This window comes from Dicentrarchus labrax, unplaced genomic scaffold (genome assembly GCF_905237075.1).
Source record: "Dicentrarchus labrax unplaced genomic scaffold, dlabrax2021, whole genome shotgun sequence".
Taxonomy (NCBI): Eukaryota; Metazoa; Chordata; class Actinopteri; family Moronidae; genus Dicentrarchus; species Dicentrarchus labrax.
Window position 1 is genome coordinate 16,574,281 of NW_026136703.1, and position 21,424 is coordinate 16,595,704.

Here is a 21,424-nt window from a genome sequence, read left to right on the forward strand (position 1 = left end):
ACATATTTGATATTGAAATGTTTAAAAAAAAAAAAAAAATACTTTCCACGGATTTTCGTACTTTAGTTAAGACTTAGTTTAGTTGTTTTAGAGAAATATAAGAACTTTCACAAGTAGGAACGGGAAACTCATGTTGTACTTGGGGACGATTTTAGGGACGTACCCATGCAGGAAGTCAGTCGCATTCAGCGCGTTTTGGTTGTGTACATGCGTAACCGTCCCTCGGCAGTTACACTCATGTCGAAATAAAATAAAAGGTTTGTAGGCTTACTTTTTCATATATTTCTGCATACACCATAAGACTAACAGTAACGCTATCTTCAAAGATAATTCCCGACTCAGTTTCTAAATGTTAAATGTTACTGAATGAGCTCAGCGCCTGATAGTGTGAAAACAGCTAACGTTTAATAATGTTAACCTAGCATTTGACGATGTTTTATTAATGATAATACGTTATAGCAACCGGTATGACGTTTTCTCTTCTTTTTTTTTGACGTATCGGGTACGTATTTGAGTAATTTAACATTTAACCGATTGACTTTAACCTGCTGAAGTTTTTAACCTTGCTAACTAACTTTCTCTGCACTGTTCTTGCGTTTAGTGGCCGCATTATTTTAAAGGGTTCAGTACCCGAAGCCTTTTTGGTGTTAATGGCTAGTTACGGTTACCTCCATACAATATGTAATTGTGTCTCTTTTTCTGACAGTCGCCATTGTAACAGCTTGAGATATGGCCACCATGGAGAAAGAAACCCCCGCTAAAAAGGCTGCCGCGCCTTCTGTGTCTCAGATTAATGCTGAATATGTCACACAGGTAATCATTGTACATGTACATTACACACGTGGTCCATCACTAGCAATGTGTAGAAATAAGTTTTATCATGTTTTTTTTTATGCTGAAGACAGAAAGGTCGTTCCTTACCTGCAGTCAGTTTTGTATGTTTACCTGTAATATGTCAGGTCTGTGAAGTGTACTTGCATAGAAGATTAGTTTACTGCATCCTGTGTCAATTTAGTACATGTATAAAGAACTAATGTGTGGAAAGGGGAGATATGGAGCAAGACAGGAGTGTATAATCTGTGACAGTGGGCTTGGGGATTTGTGCTGTGTATCACATGATATTTGGTCTAAAAGAATGACAGTATAAGTTGGGTTGGTAATAAAGTTAAAGAGTATTATATCCCATCCAGAAAGCCATAATAAAACTTGTTGAATGTCTGATATTGCCAGCCATACACCACCCTGTAATGCATAATTTTGTAGCAACTCCTGTGCAGCTAAATGAAACTGAGTGTACATGCTGCCATGTTTACTATTTGTTTTTCTTGTTTCAGTTGGCTAATAAATATTGGGCTCCTCATGCAAAGAATAAACTCCCATTTGACCCTAAGGTGAGTTAAATGCATTGCTCCATCTTAGAGGCTCAAGTTGTGTATGCTGTTATTATAATTGTGTTATTTACATGTCTGTTGGTTCTACCTAAAATGTCTTTTAATCATTTTGTTTGATAAAATGGTAAGAAAGATGGTCGAAAGTGCTACTTTTACCAGTCAATAATCTCAACCTAAACACACTTGTTATTTTATGTTGCATTAGGTGGGACTCCTCTGTGTTTGCCATAACCCCTAATATACTAACATTCTTCGCTCTTTGTTTAGGTCATGGAGGATGTTTACGAAAAAGAGATTCTCAAGTCCAAGTAAGTAAATATATAGCATCTTCGGCTTAAAGCCACATTTCACCACAATATCAAAATAACACATTTTTCTAATTACCTGTGGAGCTATTTATCCATCTAGAGTTGTTTTGGTGTTAGTGAGTTTTGCAGATATCAGCTTCTGAAGCTCAAAGCACCAAAAACTGTATTTGAAGACCTAGTTGTGAGCAGTTACATCCTGTGCTGGTATGAGTCTCTCATCCATGAGTAGATGTGCACTTCTTTCTGTGCAGTGACACATGAAACTGCTCACAACAAGGTCTGTGGATTCTCTTTGAGTAGCCAGGTCATGATTTCTGGAAAGAGACATTGCTGTTGAGCGCTTTGAGCACCAGAAGCAGAGATAAATCTAGTTGTAGTATTATATTCACAAAGAGGTTGCTCTATGGCTGATATGTCCAAAACTCAGAAATTCACAATAAAACAATCTAGATGGATAAATCACTACAAGTTGGAAAGAAAAAAAATATTTTGGCTGAACTGTTCCTTTGAACTGCTGTTTAATCCACTGAACACCTCTTACACTTACTAATCTTGATCTATTGTCTTCTTTCGCATATGTTTTCAGATTTGCCATCAGAAAAATTATGCTCCTTGAGTTCAGGTGAGATAGTTGACCTCCTTTTATTCCCTGTTTTTATGAAGCAGCCAGTGATTAAAAAGTGGTCTCACTACTTTGTCTATAGATGTTCATCAATTATTTTCTCATATTTCAGCCAGTATCTTGAGAACTACCTGTGGGTGAACTACACTCCTGAGGTGTCCAGCAATGCCTACCTCATGTCCATTTGTTGCATCGTCAATGAGAAGTTCAGAGAGAATGTCCCAGCTTGGGAGGTAAGAATTGTGGTGCCTCATCTAAGTTTAGGCTAATTGATTCTGAAGAGAGCATGTTTATACAAGTTACTCTAAGACTTCTTTACAATTACCATTTAAATTGATGGCTTTGTACAACACAATTTTATCTTCTGGTGTGTATCAGGTGTTCAAGAAGGAGCCAAGCCATTTCCCATTCTTCTTCAAATGTGTGATGGAAGCTGTATTGGCAGGCGAGGAGGCAGGCCTCACTCTGAAGGAACAAACCGTTCTGCTGGTCTTCCTGGACCACTGTTTCAACAGTCTGGTGCGTGTCGCTACACTGATATCCATATTAAACAAAACAGTAAACGGTTTATATTTTGATTACAATACTTACATGGTTTAAAGTAAAATGATTTCTCTACTCAGCTTAGGTCAAACAGATTTATTTGAAAAAAACGGTATTGTTTATCGCAGCACCATCGTGAGTAAAGAGCAACTGTACTTTAGTTCACTGTGGTCTGTTCTTATGCTGTGTCCAGGGACTCAAAGATGGAAGAGAATTGCAGCAAATGGTTTTGTCTTAAAGAGGTTTAAATTGCTTCTTACTTATTAATGTAAGCAATGCCAAAATGCCTTGTTGCTCAAGATAAATGTGGAAATTACGGCATTTATTTGTAATGTCCACTAGGTGGCAGTAGTAGACTAGGCAGTACATCTTGGGTCAGCTCCCACCCATCTGTATACTCCACAGCCGCATTAAACCACAGGGAAGCACTGCAGATGTCTCACTTTAAAATCTGCTGTGATAGCCTGCTGCACTTTGACTGTATCCTATAAAGGCCTCTAAATATTTTAGTTGCAGACTTTTATTATGGGCTGATGTGTAATAAAAATCTGTCATGCACAGTACATTTTGACAACTCTTTCTCTCTCTCTGCACCTCCCTCCCAGGAGGTTGATTTGATCAGAGAGCAGGTACAGCAGCTCATCTCTCTGCCAATGTGGATGTGCCTTCTACCAGTAAGATGTCAATCTATTACCCTAACCTTAAGTTTTTCTGGTTATTGGCACACACCAAGTAATGGTGTTGTTTGATTATTTGCCTCCTTGCTATGACACTATTTCTGAGGAAAAAATTGACTGTTTTGTTCATTTGTTTCAATCATGATTGCAGTCCAGACTCCAACACGAGCTTAAGAAAGTTCCGAAGCTGCAGAAGTTCTGGAATCTAATCAAGAAGAAGTTTGATAAGATGGATGCTGATGCAACTGAGCAGTAATATTATTTTCTTTGCTTGCGTGTTCAGATCTATGCTAATGTCAGGAGATTTTGTTTTGTGTTCTACAAGTTTCCAGGCTTTTTCTGATTTGCTTTCTTTGTGTCTTCTTCAGGGCAAAAAGAGAGAGGACCTTCCTCTCCTCTCTCATTAAAAAGTTTCTTGGAGTTCTCATGTCAATTCCACAAACAGGTAAACAGGGGAAAAAAGTAGTTCTTGGTCCTATTTTAACAAAAAAACAATGGTGCATCCCTGGTGTTTATTTGTACCTCCAAATATTGAATATAATTCATGATCCGGTGGATTCTCCCTGTGACTTTAGTCCAAAGCAGGCCTTTGCATGTGCACTGTCTACCTTTCTCAGCATAATAAATCTGCTTAGGCTTTTCTAGAGCTTTCTCAGTGTCAGGGAGCACATCTCTTCAGTCTGGGGCCATATTGCCATTATGAGACACAACATTACCCTTTATCATCCCTATTTCAGGACTCCCTCCTTTCTTTCTGAGTCGTGCAGCTGCTGAAGGAGCATGTGCTCCAGCTGCCATACAGCCACCGGCACCAACTACTATGTTGTAATGCAGGCCGACACAGAAGCCCCCCACCTGAATGCTAAAAACAGAACGTGTATTTGTGTGTTTAGGTAGAATTCAAACCTGACAGAGTAGATTATAGTCTGAAGCCCAGCAGGATCCACATCACTCTAATGCTTGCTACATGCCTCAACTTTAAGTGCACACACATATACACGCCGACATTCTTAATGAGGGCTGAGGTCCCAGCATGCTGCTGTGCTAGCAATGCGGTATCTCATAGTGAGGCTCACACACTCAGCATGGCACCTTGGTGTTGTCCACATGCGTTTGCTTTCCTCATATCCTTGGTGAGGACTACACAACCTCCTTTCCACTGCTACATCTTATCGTTCCCTATCTTTTTTTTTTTTTGGCCTTGTATGTTTCATATCGTCGTGTCAGCTTGTCTGTCAGATTACGTTTGTCATTTATAACATGCATTTCCTGAACTGAAGTGAAGTGCTAACCTCCATTATTTCCTTCCTTTTCCAAAGAGCCTGTATCCATGGACAAAGTACATTACTGCGAGAGATTCATTGAACTCATTATTGATTTGGAGGTAAGACACAGAATTTGCCATTTTTACTCCCTAGCTTGAATTGCTTTATTTGAAAGTTACAGTGCAGGAGGATGCACTCAACCTTAACACAGACACCAGCCAGACACTCATTTCCAATGTGTATATACACTAGAAGAGTGTAGGGCTTCAAGTATATTTGCTTAATCATGGAATCCTGATGAAGCAAGCGTTGTAGACATCCGTTTCTGCATAGCTCATTTGCCTTTTGTCCTTCACATTTATAGCTAACTCAGGTCAACGGACAGTGGATTAATGTTGAGTCTCAGCTCCACCCAATGTGTCTCTGTCATTGCTGTCTGCAAAGCTGTGCAGTATTTGAAACAGAAGTCTTTCATTGGAGTATGAGAAGGGTTGTTTTCAACCTGATGGCTTTTGACATGTGGTGTAAGGTGAAGAGTGAAGTGCAGTGTCTGCTCGTGCGCTGTTGCTTGGAAAGCTGAGAAAAACATCTTGTAGGTGAAATATACCTATAAGACCTACCTGCTTACTTACTTGCGGAGAGTGGCTGATGTGCAGCTCTACTCTAATAGAACTATCCTGTTGTGCTTTTAGATAGCAGTGTTGGTTTACCTATGTCACGGTCTTAAAAAAAGTGTTTTAGTCATAAGATCTACTCCTATACCGCGGAGAGCAATAGTTTTAATCGCTGAATTGTTATGCAGTAGAGTATATTCTGTGTTGGGATTCATGGAGTGGACCTACACACTGTTTCAAAACTTGGCATTTTCAGGGTGATGAAATGGCTCCTAAAGATATTAATATCATGATATTGGTTCATTTCAAAGATTTCATTAAGGAAAATAGAAATTGACAACCTTGCCAATGAGGTTGTCTAAAGACACAATGTCACATAAGAGTGTTACCTCTGCTGCCTATGCAGATCTCCTGTTACAAGCAAGGGAGTTCAATAGATTTCATCTGGCTGCCTGCTGACAGGCCGGCCTTGCTGTTCCTGGCAGCGGCTAGTGGCCGGCCAGCCGACGGTCTCCAGAGACATCTTCTGTCCTTCAGCACTATCCTTTTACAAAGCCTCAGTTGCTTGAAATCCATACTTCCCCTCTCTGATGACGACCTGAAAATTAATGCAGGGAAAAAAGACCTCCGTTTTCATGCCTGTTTCATGTCGGCTGTCAGGACTGTTTTGAGATCAAAGATGGGTGTTGGATATAAAGGTAGCTGTTCTCCCAGTGTTTAGGTATCACTTGCTGCGCCTGCTGCCTTTTGAAGAGTGGTTTTGAATGAATAAAATAATACATATTTTGTTTTGTTGTTGTTTTGTAATTCAGTCTCCCATTTCATATTCTATTTCACAACATGTTTTTTTTCTGGGCAGTTATTCCTTTTCAGCCTTTATATGATAGATTGAACTCCTTTTTTGTTCTGTGTGCACCAGTCATTCTGTCAGTTCATCAACATGTTCAGTATTTCTTTCTTATATTCCCAACAAAGCAGCTCTGTTATCTCATCTTGACAGGTTTCGTCTGTACTTGCCTTCATGTCACGTTCGTGTGCTACAACAAACAAATAAATAATGGCTATAGAAGCAGCTGAGCTTGGATTTTTTTACAGCCTTCTTCACATCTCACTGTCAGTTTGCCCAATTGTTTGCTGCTCTATCATATGTTTCAAAATAACCTCAATACAAGAAAAGACCATGGATCAATAAAATGTATGGATAATCATGGCCCAGATGCTGGGAAATGTGGTTGTTGTTCAGTTAATTGATTCTTCAGAGGGGTACGTTCATACAATATCTAATTCCCTTTTTCTGTGATGCAGAGGCAGCAGACTAAGTTTGTGTATGTAGCATTTTTTCCTCTCCAAATCTAACACATTTGGCTATTTTGGTCCAGTCCACTGAAATAGAATTTCACCTGGATGTTTTTTTTTCTTCACCAGTGACGTTGTTGTGAGAATTTTAAGGTCAGGTGTTTTAGCTACAACTATAAACATGTAGTCCAACACTGTAAACATGGTTTCCTGTGTGTCTAGGCCCTGTTGCCCACCAGGCGTTGGTTCAATACAGTGTTGGATGATTCTCACTTGGTGGTCAGCTGCACCCTGTCCAACCTCACCAAGAGAGAGAAGGAGGGACACCTCTTCTGCCAGGTACAACACACTAGGACATATGCATGTCCACCTAAAATAATTGTATACATGCACACTGAGATACAAACTAACTAAATTATTGTCCCATCTCTGTAGTTGCTGGACATGCTGAAGTTCTACACAGGTTTTGAGATCAGTGACCAGACAGGAACTGCCCTGACAGGGAAAGAGATGACGACTCTGCACTATGACAAAATCACCTCCCTGCAGGTAAATACTATAAATAAAGAGGGACAATCAAGACAGGCATGCAGCAGCGTATCTCAGCTACGTTCTTTGTCCTGCCTGCTTTGGTTCTGCTGTTGTGTGCTCAGAATGTTCTCTGTTGATCTCTTTGGGTATTATTGTGCATCTGGAGTACATGGTGGTGGGAGAGAGCAACATGAATACTAAATGATACTGCCATCTGCCATTTTCATAGTTGTGAAAATAAATGTAAAGATTCTTGGATTGACTTATATATGTATGTCGTAAATTTCTGGACTACTTGTCTTTTTAGAATGTTTTTTTTTGTCATTTATCCTGGTCAAGGCATTGTAGTATATGTAATGATGAGTAATGTATTTTTTACAGCAATGGTGTCAACATCAGTCTGAGTGTTTTGCTCTATGTTTTCTGTCTTGTAGCGGGCGGCTTTTGCTCATTTCCCGGAACTGCAAGAGTTTGCTCTGTCCAGCGTAGCAGCAGTAGACACACGAGAATCCTTGACCAAACACTTTGGGCATCTCAGGTAAATCAAAACATCTGGAATGAATTCAAAAGTGTTTTAGCTGACTTTAGTGCAGAGTGTCGCAGCAGCAGCATGTCTGGCACCACGCTGCCCTCCATTAACTATCACTCTTTTCCACCTCCATCATAGTTAGTTTTGTGAGTTGTGGTATTTTTGAAACCTGGTTTGTAAAGTTTACAGCCTGCCATGCTGTCGCTCTGCGCATGAGTGCAGGGATACAACTGAAAAAATGCAAGTTGAATCTGGGTCTTCTCGACTGATGACTCGAGTCATTGAGTTTTCGGGGGGAAGCCCTAATACCATCATTTCTCACAGTGCTGTCAGTGGTAAAGAGTTGCACAAAAACCACACCCTCCAGCAGTTCATCAGAAGATACAAATCTGACCTTTTCATAGAGGTTCTTCTGATCTCCAAAACAGATAAGCCCCAGTTAAAGTACAGGTACACATGCAGACTCCCTATCTGGATCCTAATTTGCAGTATAGCATCAGCACCAGTGTTGTTGCCTGACTTCCCTGCTAAATGGCTGCTAGTGAGCCCTTGAACAGGCAGCTGGTACCAGCCAGAGAGAGCGGCACGCCTCATTAATTTAATCGATTTGCAGTGGCTTGAGAATAAACTCTTTGAACAGCTGTGTTTGTCAGATCATATTAGCTTGCCAAAGAGCCAAAAAGCACCCGTGCTTTGATTAACTCGCCTGTGTGTGGGTTTTTTTAACTTGTACGCTTGCGTGAAGGGGAGTGAAAAGACACTGATTTATTGTGAATTTGTAATTACTTTAGGATTTCTAACCTTTCTTGGCATTTGATATCTTAATGGAAAATTTAAAATTATTCACTCAAACTTTTAGAAGGTTTTTAAACAATCGTGTTTTAGCTCTACTGTACAACGTACTCACAATGAATGACTGATTACCTCTTTGTACAGTATTTGATGTTTTTCTCATGATTTCTGACTTGCTATGTTGAAACAACACAAATTTCCTTGTTGCAGTCTGTTTGTATATCCATCACCTCTTTTTAACTTCTGTATTGGATTATAAATGCTTAAAACCCACACTAAGTTTCTTTAAGTCAGGCAGAGGGTTATGAGCCGAGCCAAGCTGAATCAGGTAAAGACTTAGCTGAACCATTTCATGTATTTCTAGAAGCTCTGCTCCTTTTCCCAGAATTAGGATTTTGAATATAGCAGGAACTGCATTGTTCCCTGCTCCGCAACTGTCACCAAAGCAGCTCCTGGGTAACTCCAAATATGCCGATCAGATTTAACGAGGCACTTTTCATCCAAACAACTCACGCTAATGCCAGTTTATTCCAGCTGCACTACCCACGGGCTAAGCTCCCAGTCACCCGCCGCTCTGAATTTATCCGCTAAGTCCCCCAAACACACAAACGCAGCATTATAGCATAGCCTGCCCACACATGTACACACCCATTCTCTCCCATATACACACACAGACACTTCTTTCAGTTACATAAAACATGTTGAGTGTCATTTCAGGCCAAAAAAAATGAATTGACTGCAAGATCAAAGAGTATGCATCACTTTGAAATGCTAGGAAAGTCATCACTACTGGAAATGTCAAAATAATTGGTGTAATTAGTTCTGTGGATTAGTTCGTCAGTGTGGGCCTGTCATGGAAAAGGGTGTTTAAATTTGATTGATTCCACTTCTCACTGGTTGAATCCATAAAAGCCATTTGTCATAATTTTTGGTTTTTCTTTTTGTTTAATTAAAAAATGAAAGCTTATCCAGCTTGTGATGTTGTCTCACTTAGGCACTTGTGTACGCACAACCGTTGTTGTGAATGAAAGTGCCCTTAACTGACCAGATAATGTCTATTGTAATTTGCTCTCAGCTAAAATAATGACATTACACAAGCTGCTGATAATGGCATCTCCAAAACCTGAACAAGGTTATAGAGTAAACTCACTGTATACCACTTTTATTATTTCCTCATCCCTACCTTACCCTACCAGTAGCTCAGCTGTCAGTCATGACCTGGTCCAGTCATCTCCATTACTCAGAGTGAGTTGTTGGTCTGCTGTTATTTTGTTGCTAAGGGAAGGGATGTCCACATGACCTATGCCAGCTACTGGGCCACCAGACTGCAACATTGGCAGAATTGCCACTCCACTGCCCAAGCGTGGCATTACAAGTAGGAGAATGCATGCACATTCACGGATACAGTCAGTCAGTGACACGTGTGGCTGTCACAATGTGTCCAGCCCCTGTCCTTCGTTGTGTACCAGACCCTGCCTTTGTCACACTGTGTCAGCCTGATTAAAACAGGTCTGTATGCAGAGAGCAATGCCTCAGCTTTCTGAGATGGAGATGGGCTTTGATTTTCATAATCCTGTCGCATCAGTGCACCCCAGCCCCTTAACACACACATGCTGACAGAGCAGGAGTGCAGTGTCAAAGCAAACAGAACTATTGCTCTTTGCCGCAGTGCTAACAAGCAAAGAATTTGATAAGGCAGTGTATCTTCACGCATATAGTGGTGTTGCTGTCGCCATTTGAAAAATCTTTCTCAGAAGGGGAGATAGTGTCCCAAAAGAGAAACTGGACCTACAGATTGTTTCTTTTTATAAATGTGATACACCAGAGTAATGATACATTGCCAGAATGTTTTTTTTTTTTAATAATTGGAATATGAATAGACATCAGATTGTCCCTGTCCCAATCTTAATCTCCACCATTTCAGTCATTACTAAATCATTGTCTTTGGACAGCAATTAGTTATTATCTGCTTATTGTCATCCCTGCTCTGGATAAGAGTGTCAGCTAAAATTGTAATTTGCAAATGCAAATTTTCTAGCTGACTAACCACTTGTTTATCTCATCTTTCTCCGTAGTCCCAATACGCTCCACCGGGTGGCGTCATATCTGTGTCTGCTGCCTGAGCTGCCTGAAGGGCAAGACACCACCTATGAAAAGGAGGTTCTCCTTGAGCTGCTGGTAAGTGCAGACTTGGCTTTTATGGAATTGTCCATGTAGGCATTTGAGTTCTTAAATCTCGGTGGCAGAAATCTGTTTCTTGGGGGTTGGTCTTAGCTTTTAGAATTATCAGGCAAATGCTCTGTTTAGTCTTTTTCATACAATGCAAGACTGAGGCTTCATAGTGAGATGTAATAGATGATAATATAGTAGTTATCTATAATCTATTAAATCTCCATACTCCATGACATATCCAGTGAACTTAAGCTAGTTTTGGGGAATTACAGACTTTTCTGATCAAGCGTATAAACTAGGACCATATTTTCCACTACATATGATCCTGTTTCTTTTCTGTGCATCAAATATTAAAATATTTATCCAAGGCGGTACTTAATTCCCCAGGCATTTTAATTGATTAGATGAAATTGTTTAGTTCTATGAGGGTATGAAGCAATACTTCAGGCACTATGTGCTTGTCAACTGGCAGTAAAAAAGACGTATAATTGGTATTGGTGCACCTCTACAAACAATGTTAGGGAGCCGTTATTTTCCAGAACAATAACTGGCCAGTCAGCGCTACGGCATAATAGGTTTTGTGTTTCTCATTTTAAGTCATTAATTTAAGCTCTTGACCTTGGAACACATATAGTATCCCCTCTTCACTCCCCGTCCCTCTTGAATTTGCCTTCTAATCCAATTACTGCTTTATGTGGGCATTTGTTTGACGTAGGGTAAATTGAAGACAGTACTAATGAGATAGAGACATTTTTTTATTTATTTTTATTTTTTTAGTATCTCTTGAAAGACTAGAGGTAGTTTGATTGTGCTCTTCGGTTCCCCTTCCCTTGCTCGCCCAATTTTCATTTTTAAAACCCCTCCAGAAACTACTAGACCCATGTCCCGCTAGCCTCCCCAATACACACTCACACATGTGCTGTAGACCTCTTCATCAAAGTGGGTGTTTCAAGGCTGTCCGGCGGTTATTCATAATTACCCACTCAGGCCCTCCCCAGGTCCTCTCTGAGAAGCGATGGAGAAGAGCTGTTTCATAATTATCTGATTAGATTGTTGCAGGAGACAATGTCAGGGGACTCGTTTGTGTGCGCCTGAGGTTGCCCCCAACAACCAACATTTCTGACCGCGTGGGTTTAATAGGAAGGGGCCACAGGACTAGAACTCTGCCACATGGTAGCAAAACAAATCATACTTGCTGCAGAGAATGTACTCATGAATATGCTTCTTTTTGAGAGGTAGTACTGCTGTTACACCAGTGCCAATGTTAGGCCAGATTAGGCTGTTTACTTCCTCTAGTGGAAAAGATGAGCTGGTGTGTATTCTAAAGCACATATCACTCCCCTTGACATAGTAAGTAATTTATGCTTTTTGGTGTTTTTTTGTTTTTTTTTTTTTTTACCAGAAGAGTAAAAACAAAATAGCAAAATGGTTGTGTGCACATCCTCAAAACCTAAGTAGGACAGATGCTTGGTTCAAAGATTAATGAAATGAAGTAGAGAGACACATCAGATTAGAAGCTCCTGCTTTACTAGCAATGTTTGATGAATTTGTCTCTATAGTAAAAACCTACATTAAGGTCATGAATGGTGTATATTGTTTTCACAAAAAAAACCCTGATTAAAATCATGATGTGACATTTGTTGTGGTCCGTCCGTAACACACATGTTTTCTAACATCTGTAGAAAAGGTTTGTAGGCCATGACATCTCTGCAGCACTACAATACTTCATTATAATGCTGTTTTGTCACACATTTTACCTTTATCAAAAAATTGCAACTTCTGTGATTTGGACAATGCACTTTTGACAATATTTTGATTAATTATGCAGCCCTGGTGGCAACTATTTTGATAAGTAATTTCAAGCAAAAGTGCCACGCATTATCTGGTTTCAGCTTCTCAAATTAAAGACTTTGCTGCTTTTCTTTGTTTTATTTATTAGTAAACTGAATATCTTTGGGTTCTGGGGTTGGTTGGATAAGCAAGGCATTTGAATATGTCACCCTTGGCTCTGGGAAAATACAATGAGCATTGAACATGTCAGAGACAAAATAATCGATTAATTGAGAAAATAATCCCTGTATTATTTAATAATGAAAGTAATTGTTAGTTGCAGCCCTAGTGTATACATACGAAAATAACCAGTGACGTCATAACTACACAGTAATATTCATATATGTTGAACCTCTTTGTCTAAGGTTGAAAGATCCAGTTAGGTATCCTGTTGCTTTTGACGTTGAAGTTCTAGATATCCCATGACATGGTTGTTAATCCATCTACACATCCAAGTTTTATAATCTAAAACATGTTTAAGTATATTGGCTAACTTAAGTTTAGTACTAGAGGACTGAGGATGACAATTGATAAAAAGCTTCAGTTAAACCAGAGATTTACTGTGTGTATGATGTAACAGGTTTGTTGAGTGACCTGATTTTGTGGAAATGTTTTTTCTTTATTTCCTGGTCTGTCTTCTAGTAAAGGAGAAGATAAATATCTTAGACACTGAGCCAAAGGGGCAGAGAAGCATTTTGTTTCATTAACCCAATTTCTGTCTGTGTCTTTGTCCTCTCTGTCTCACTCTCCGTTTGCCACACGCACACACACACAGGTGTCCCGTCATGAGCGCAGAATCTCTCAGATTGAGCAACTTAACCAGATGCCCCTTTATCCAACAGAGAAGATAATCTGGGATGAGAACATTGTCCCGACGGAGTACTACTCAGGCGAAGGTGTGTGTTGCACATGTGAAGTGTGATTGTCTGTGTGTGTATCTGTGAGTTAACATGCACTAGGTCACAGTGTCTAGTCAGTGTTTCATACTCAGTGTATCCACCCACACCTTGTGTTATCCCTTATCCTAAGGGCACTCATCTGGCTCTAAACTGGCACCTCTCTCTTGGGGAATCCTCTTTAGTTGGCAAGGACACCTTCAACAACTCACATACAACTTACCATTCAAGCAACATCCCTTAAGCATATTACTCTTTAGCTGTAACACAGAGACATTGACATCTACAAGTCTGTAGAAGCAACATATTTACACTGGTGATATTACAGAGATAGCTTCATATATATTAGGCCATTTAACCTTTTTTTGTAATCTTATAGAAAATAATATTATGACCTTTTATTGACTAATTGTAAGTTTGTGTTTATGTGGGTGTGTACGTGTGTAATTACTCACATATGTAGATTGTTATTCACTCCGTCTCTCTCTGTTCCTTGGTTTGCCTTCTCAGGCTGTCTAGCACTACCCAAGCTGAATCTCCAGTTCCTGACCCTCCATGACTACCTGTTGAGGAACTTTAACCTCTTTCGTCTGGAGTCCACCTATGAGATCAGACAGGACATAGAAGATGTGGTGTGGCGTATGAAACCATGGTGAGATCTCCTCACTTCTGTCAAGCTAGAGGAAAACCTGATCCAGAATGTCGTATAATTTTCTTAGTACAGGCATTTTTATACATGTTTAAACAAGTATTAAATTAAATTACATGTCTGTAAATATCACATAATCGTACCTCTCTTTGAAACACCGAAGGTCTGAAGAAATTGTTAGTAAACCTGAGCTAAAGGCATTAGGTTCAAAGATTTATTTGCCATATACTCATATTTTCAAAGTGTGCAGTGAAATGCTCGTGGTGGATACACAAGAGGAAGTAGTAAAAGTTTCATGGCAATAATCATAGTTAGAATAACATTTTAAATTATTATCATCATAAAGAACTTACAGGTTCTGACTTTAAAGTTATTTTCACACACACACTGATGAGCATCTCTTGTGTCTTTTTCTGCATAAGTAGAACACATTTCTATGATTAACTCAGTAACACCACACTTTGTCTTTTTACTTCAGTGTATGAAGATTATTATCCTGTCTACCTCTCACATGGTGGCATGGAGCAGTGATAATATTTTATTAAAAGACTGTGACATTTGGTACACCACATTTCGAAACCCATTGCTTAACATAATAAGTGCTCCCATTATGTCAAGTGATGTAGCAACTTGCTTGTTGTTCCTGCAAAAGTAAATAAGTAAGCAGTAGTGCCATGTGCTGCCCTAAATCCGACTGATTTCAATCTTGACAACAGCCCACAGCGCTTGTCTAACTGCTTGTTGTGTCTGTCCCTCTACACAGGCAATCAGAGTACGGCGGAGTGGTATTTGGGGGCTGGGCCAGGATGGCTCAGACGATCACCTCTTTTTCCATAGTAGAGGTTGCCAAGCCCAACATCGGAGAGAGCTGGCCTGCCCGTGTGCGAGCCGATGTTACCGTTAACCTCAATGTACAAGATCATATCAAGCATGAGTGGGAAGGTAATAGTTCATTGGTAGAGCGTTTTATGATCAATATTTTTTATGTATTTTCATCACTTTTTGGATTTGTCTGTCCACCATTTATATTGCTTATGCTAATCTAGCTATGCTTCATTCTCTATTAATTTATGTTTTTACTCACAAAGGATAATGGGAATGGAATATTAACAAAAAAAAAATTAATCAACGCCTTAAGACTTTCACTACCTCCCTCTTTCATCTTGCCTTGCTACACCCTTTCTTTTCCTGTGTTGTCTCTTATTGTGTTTTCTAACAATCCTCATTGTAAGCAGTTTATAACCTCAATAAAATCTTCCCTCTCCACTCTCTTCCATTCCACTGGGCCTTGACTCATGAACCTTACCTACCTCATGTCTCAGCAAAGACATGCTATTTCCGTGTAGCTTCTACCGCTGAGTTTTACTTTCTGATCGTTTTTCTCTCTATCTGTCCGTGTGGCAGATGGGCATTGTAGATAATGTTAACAGGAGCTTGTCAGCCTTGAAAGACATTGATTCACTGGGAACATAGAAAGCACAATGAAGCCTTTCGGCAAGCTGATTGCTATAGCTCTCCAGAGAAAAATATAGGATATGTTCACACACCAATGTATGCAAAGGGATAAATTCACTAATTAATATAGAAAAAGTGTGTTCTGTCATTGGGCAAGTGCTGTAGAAGTAATAGCGTGGATTACTGCATTTAAAAAAAAAAAAAAAGAAAGTATGCCTAATATATCCCAAATTGATGTCTTCACTTTCTTTATAGCCACTACTACTTTCTTTCTTGTAATTCAGTGGAGGTATGAAGTATTACTTCCTTCCATCCACTAGCCATTTCCCTATTGTATAATTAGTGCTTCATGTTTTAAAGATCAGGCAAATGCTGACAGGGTGGTTTCTCTTGCATCTCCAAATTCTGTCTCACTCCCCCCATTACCTCAGTTTCTCCCTGTGTACTTTTCTCTCTTGCTCTGTTTTTAAAACCATTTCTTTCCTCTCTATCTTTCTCTAACCTGTCTCTCCAACCTCTTTCCCTGTAGGACTGCGAAAGCATGATGTTTGCTTTCTGATCACGGTGCGGCCCAACCTGCCCTACGGCACACGCTTCGACCGGCGCCAGCCCTTTGTGGAGCAGACTGGACTGGTGTATGTGAGAGGCTGCGAGGTGCAGGGTATGCTGGATGACAAGGGACGCGTCATTGAAGAAGGTATGCTCATATGCCCCCCTGCCGACACACACACACACACACACACACACACACACACACACACACACACACACACACACATCCACCCATAAGACCTCTTATACACAATCATCCCCACCCACAGATCCTCAAGGGAGGGTCAGACTGGTGTTGTCATGGTGACACTCACTGTGAGACCTGACCTGTTCACATTAACATTCCATTAACCTGGGGTTGACATCAACACCTGAGAGCTTTAAGCCCTGCCCTCTACTTTATTTATTGGATTTAACTGAAGAGCTGTGTTGGCTATATCTGGATAGAGGATTTCTGTAAGAGAATACCAAATGTACTTGTCCTGCAGAATACAGTAATCTCTCATATAGGAAACACTCACCTCTGTTTCTGAAACAAGGCATTGCCAGCAACAATGTGTGTTCTAGCAATAGAAAACACAGCATGAAATTCTATCTGTAAGCTACTATATTTTGCTAGTAAAAACCTTACAATTTGCTGTCAGTAGACTCAGAGAGTCTGTTTTGTTTGTGTGTCCACACAGGAGGAATCCCCTCAGACCAAATTCAAATCTCTGGTCTTTCCTGGAAAGTAAAATATGTTTATACAGTAACATGATCTCCTCTATTTACCATGTCATGTTCTTTCCCACAGCCCAAAGCAGTCTCTCTGAGTGGTTGGTTTACCTAAGTTACCCTGCAGCCCTGCTATTCTAAGTGTTTCCCCTGCGGGAACATGTGTCCATGCACAGAAGCACCCTTTCCCCTATCCTCCCTCATCTGTTTGGATTAAATATGCAGAGGGCAGGGCTTTCTAAATGCCAGGGAATATGCCCTGCCAATGTCGGCTTGGTTAAACTTTCAGATCCCCAACAGGGCTAAGTGGTACTCTGGCTAACTGGGTGGTGGGATGATGTCACATAAATCACTGGGCACTTGGTGGAGGTGGGGAAAGACACAAGCTGAGAGATGCATTTCTAGACACTAATAATTGACTTGCATACAGTCTGTATTGCTCAAATATGCCATATTTGTGTAAAATATGATGTTACAAACACAAATTCCGTGATGAACAAATGCAATGCATCTCCGCTTAAGTAATGTATTCATTTAATCCATCCTTTTAATGACTGACAGTTTAATACAATGGCACATACTTGTTTTAACTGCTCACACACACACACGCGCGCACACACACACCCCCACCTCGGCCCAGCTGTCCACATTGTTATCCTGTGGTGTTGAGGGTGTAGCTTCCACTCTTAAGCTATCGCCACACTCATTTTAGTAAAGGGGATTTGATGATCCCCACATAGCTGTACACATGTGCACACAGACAGATGTACACATTGGTGGGCACACGCACACCAGGCCAACAGGATTGACTTTCACTCTCCTGCTCTGTGCCCTGCAGCTCCATACAAGAATCTATTTAGACATCTGTGAAAGCTTCACTTGCTGCACCACTCATGCACCCATTGGGAGTAAGCCTAAAGCCTGTGGCCTGTCAGTCAAACGTCTACATGTAATTCCTTTTCCTGAGGAGTCATAGTACTGTAGCAAGGCAAGCCAGAGTAAGCTCTTTTTTTAAAGGGTTTTATTTTTTAATGTAAGGAAAGGATGGAAATTATTATTGATATCAGGGTTTTTGAATTGGCTGATTTAAAATCACTTTTAATATTAACAATTTATGTTAGTTTTCTGCTTTATTGTCCTGTTTAGTTAAGAAAAGTAAGTTGTCCCCAGAAAGGCAATTTGCTAAAACATGCTAAAATTATGAATAAATAAATATCTAAATTGCTAAAATATGCTAAAACAATCAATACATAACCTACACATATTGCTCCTCACTAATAAGTCTACCACAACTTATTTAAAGGCAACCATATTAAGATTACTTCTACATTTATCACTAAATGTTATCATGACTCAGTTGCTGTAACAAGTATTCTCCCAACCACTCTGGTCTAGGGCCTGATCCAAAGCCTAAACTGCGAGGAGATGCCAGAACGTTCCGTGTGTGGCTGGACCCGAACCAGTATCAACAGGACATGACCAGCAGTATTCAGAGCAGCACCGAAGACCCATATGAGACTTTCAACATCATCATGAGACGTAAACCCAAGGAGAACAATTTCAAGGTTTGGACCACACACACAGATCAGCCCTCACTGTACATTGTAGTTGAGTGCTCTATCTTCAGACCTTGAGCTTTGGTCCTACCAACACCACCCCAGAGTGATGTATCGCACATATTATACTCCCTTGGGTATTGCAGCTGTAAGGTTGGGGCTAGGGCAACTCTGAGATTACCACCCACTCAAGGCCCTCCCAGTGATCCCAGTGAGAGACACTTCTCACTGGATATTCATGTGATGTGTATCCCTCTAACATTGCACTGCACTTAATTTAGAAAGTAACACACAGGTGCCCTCAGCGGAACCCTGCTGTTAAGAAAGCTAAGTCCAGGTTGATATTTTCACAGATATTAAAGTTCTTTGTGAGTCATTATAAAGTTATCCATGCAATTCTGTCTCTTGTTGTTTTGCTCCATTTTGTTCAACTTTTTTTTTTTAAAGAATGTTAATCATGCACAAAACCTTTTTGCTTTTTTATCATGCTCTTTATTTGAGAGCTTCTAATTATGGCTTTGTAAAATCTGCAATTTCCTATTCCCCACACCCATTTCTGTTTTTCACAGCCAGAGCAATAACAGATGATTTTGAAGTGTTTTTTTTTTTTTTTTTTTTTTTTTGAGTTTGAAAAGCACAGGAACTAATGGGTATTCAAGAAACACTCGTCTCAATCTTTGATGTGTGACACAGATAAAAGTAAACATGTTTCCCTACCCAATGTTTGATGCTCCGGGTATTAGACAGGTTGCAGCTCATTAAAATGTAATTGACAGACATACAAATTACCTGCTGTCCCATCAGCCCACCACAAAGCTATTCTTATCCAGCTAAACCCCCTCTTGTGGGATGGTTGTTATTGTTGTTGTCTAATGTGCCTCATTCAGTTTTTCTCACTCAAATTATTCTTTCTTTTTTTTCCTTTTTTCTTTTTTTAACTTTGCAATCTATTGGTTTGATGTCTGTCACACACTTATCCGTCTCTCTATTTTAGGCAGTGCTAGAGACCATCAGAAACCTGATGAACACAGAGTGTGTCGTCCCAGACTGGCTTCATGACATTATCCTAGGCTATGGCGACCCAGGCAGCGCCCACTACTCCAAAATGCCTAACCAGATCTCCACATTGGACTTCAATGACACCTTTCTGTCACTGGACCATTTGCGCTCATGTTTCCCTGGTTACACCATAAAGGTCACTGAGGAGAACCCCGAACTGCAAGTCTTCCCTTTCAGGTGAAAGTCAAAGATCCAGTAATTGAATGATAAAGAGTCTTGTTGGAGTTGATTTAATTCCAAGTAAACATATAAACATACAGTAAGCATTGTGTTTACTAGCTGTTGTATAATTTGCCTACTAGATACAATTGATGTCACTGTACTACATATTTTATTAAATTATATCCTCCTTCCTTTTTTTTTTTTTTTTTTACCAGAATCAAGTTTCCCATCTCAAATAAAACGGACAAAGGGAAGAAAAGAAAGGCTGATGAAGAAGTGGAAGACAAAGAGGAAGACATGACCTTGATCGTTGAGCCTTATGTTACCCCCAACCGGGGGCCATATCCCTACAATCAACCCAAACGGTGAGAGGACAGGGCAATTACTCATGCCTTTTCTATTTACAACTTAACATTATTATGGGTCAAAAAGTGAAGTCAGTGTACTGACCTCTTTACAGAAAGTTATATCTTAACTAGAACTCTACCTACAATATATAGTACAGTATCACTCACTTTTGAGTTGTGTGTCAAAGTGTGTGTTGCTTACTTGAAGTCTTTAACTTCTATCCAAAACATCTTTTCAGTATAAGACACCACACAGGCACTAGTCCAATGCTTATTATTGGTGCCTTACTCTGGGCCTGACTATTTTGATTTGTTTTGCTGCGCTTGTCTCCATGGTATCTCTTCTGACTTGTTTGCCATGTAATGTTATGGTGCTATTGTGGTTGTTGTTATGCCTACACTTACAGATGAAACTTTTTATGCAATTAAAGATGAACAGAAAAGGCATTAATATTCCTGTACTAATTATAACCCAACAAAATAATTGCCCTTCATGAGAATTTAAGATTAATCTTGCTGTGTTTTAGAATTTTTAGTTCGCACTTTGATATTTAAATCTTGATAGCAACAACATGTCCTTGGAGAAGCCTAGGTTTAACAATTTTTAAAGGTCGTCATCACAACATTAAGGCATACAGCCTGTTTTAAAAAAAAGAAAAAGAAAGCAATTGAACAGATATGTGTTTATACTGTCAAGGCAGTATTTCAGTATTTCCAACTAATTACTTTGATATATTAATATCAGCAATGTAAATTCTTTTACAGGAATACGATTCAGTTCACCCCTACTCAGATTGAAGCCATTCGAGCCGGGATGCAGCCAGGACTCACCATGGTAAGGTTCATTTCTGGTTTTATTGTATAGATTTCTCTTTCTAACCCTAACCCTACAGAAGATTGAATGGAGGCCTCCTAAGGAAAATCTGCCAAAATAAATGATCTTTTTAAAAATTGTCACATTTCAGCAGCTTCCAATGACTAGTAATCATGGATATCTGGATTTCAATATTTGTTGAGTCACCCTGCACCTGTTTATTTTTGCTTGGAAGATTAAGTTCATAGCAGTACAGAAAAATACTTTATGAATTTGAATGCCACACACAGCCTAATGTTTCATTTTGTTTTTCATATCTAGCTTTATTCTATTACTTAATACTTAATTTTGAGGAGAAGCTATGTTTTAAACCCATCCTATAAAGTCATCATTCATATCCTTTGGTTCGTTGCTGTCTGGGACCAGCCTCTAGTCACTAGTGAATGCTGATACTGCAGGTGCATACTGTTCAAGCTCGCTGTTATAAGCCAAAGATTTGCAGCCATTAATCTTAGTGATGTACACCAAGGGAATTCCCTCACCAGTAAATATGCTGCTCTTTGGTGTCCCTGTCTCCATCATTCATACAGTGGGATGACACATTTCCCTAAAACCCTCTGTAATTTTGGCATTGCCAATAAAATAGTCAA

At 39.8% G+C, this 21,424-nt stretch overlaps 1 protein-coding gene across 3 annotated transcripts in view; it reads left to right on the forward strand.

Moving 5' to 3' along the window:
- Positions 1-145: 145 nt before the first annotated feature.
- Positions 146-21,424, forward strand: part of aqr (aquarius intron-binding spliceosomal factor) — a 51,629-nt gene continuing 30,350 nt past the window's right edge. For 2 of the 3 annotated variants that reach the window (XM_051387179.1, XM_051387169.1), the window contains exons 1-23: positions 147-257; positions 707-813; positions 1,335-1,391; positions 1,659-1,699; positions 2,286-2,321; positions 2,434-2,554; positions 2,700-2,840; positions 3,470-3,538; positions 3,693-3,793; positions 3,910-3,986; positions 4,861-4,925; positions 6,939-7,055; positions 7,152-7,265; positions 7,682-7,785; positions 10,644-10,746; positions 13,346-13,466; positions 13,977-14,118; positions 14,879-15,057; positions 16,100-16,267; positions 18,232-18,401; positions 19,387-19,628; positions 19,829-19,978; positions 20,726-20,795. In XM_051387179.1, the coding sequence (XP_051243139.1) occupies positions 730-813; positions 1,335-1,391; positions 1,659-1,699; positions 2,286-2,321; positions 2,434-2,554; positions 2,700-2,840; positions 3,470-3,538; positions 3,693-3,793; positions 3,910-3,986; positions 4,861-4,925; positions 6,939-7,055; positions 7,152-7,265; positions 7,682-7,785; positions 10,644-10,746; positions 13,346-13,466; positions 13,977-14,118; positions 14,879-15,057; positions 16,100-16,267; positions 18,232-18,401; positions 19,387-19,628; positions 19,829-19,978; positions 20,726-20,795 (2,472 nt within the window). In that variant the 5' untranslated portion in view covers positions 147-257; positions 707-729. Of the gene's footprint in view, positions 258-706; positions 814-1,334; positions 1,392-1,658; positions 1,700-2,285; positions 2,322-2,433; positions 2,555-2,699; positions 2,841-3,469; positions 3,539-3,692; positions 3,794-3,909; positions 3,987-4,860; positions 4,926-6,938; positions 7,056-7,151; positions 7,266-7,681; positions 7,786-10,643; positions 10,747-13,345; positions 13,467-13,976; positions 14,119-14,878; positions 15,058-16,099; positions 16,268-18,231; positions 18,402-19,386; positions 19,629-19,828; positions 19,979-20,725; positions 20,796-21,424 lie in introns of all 3 variants that reach the window. The other variant, XM_051387190.1, reaches the window with a different exon arrangement.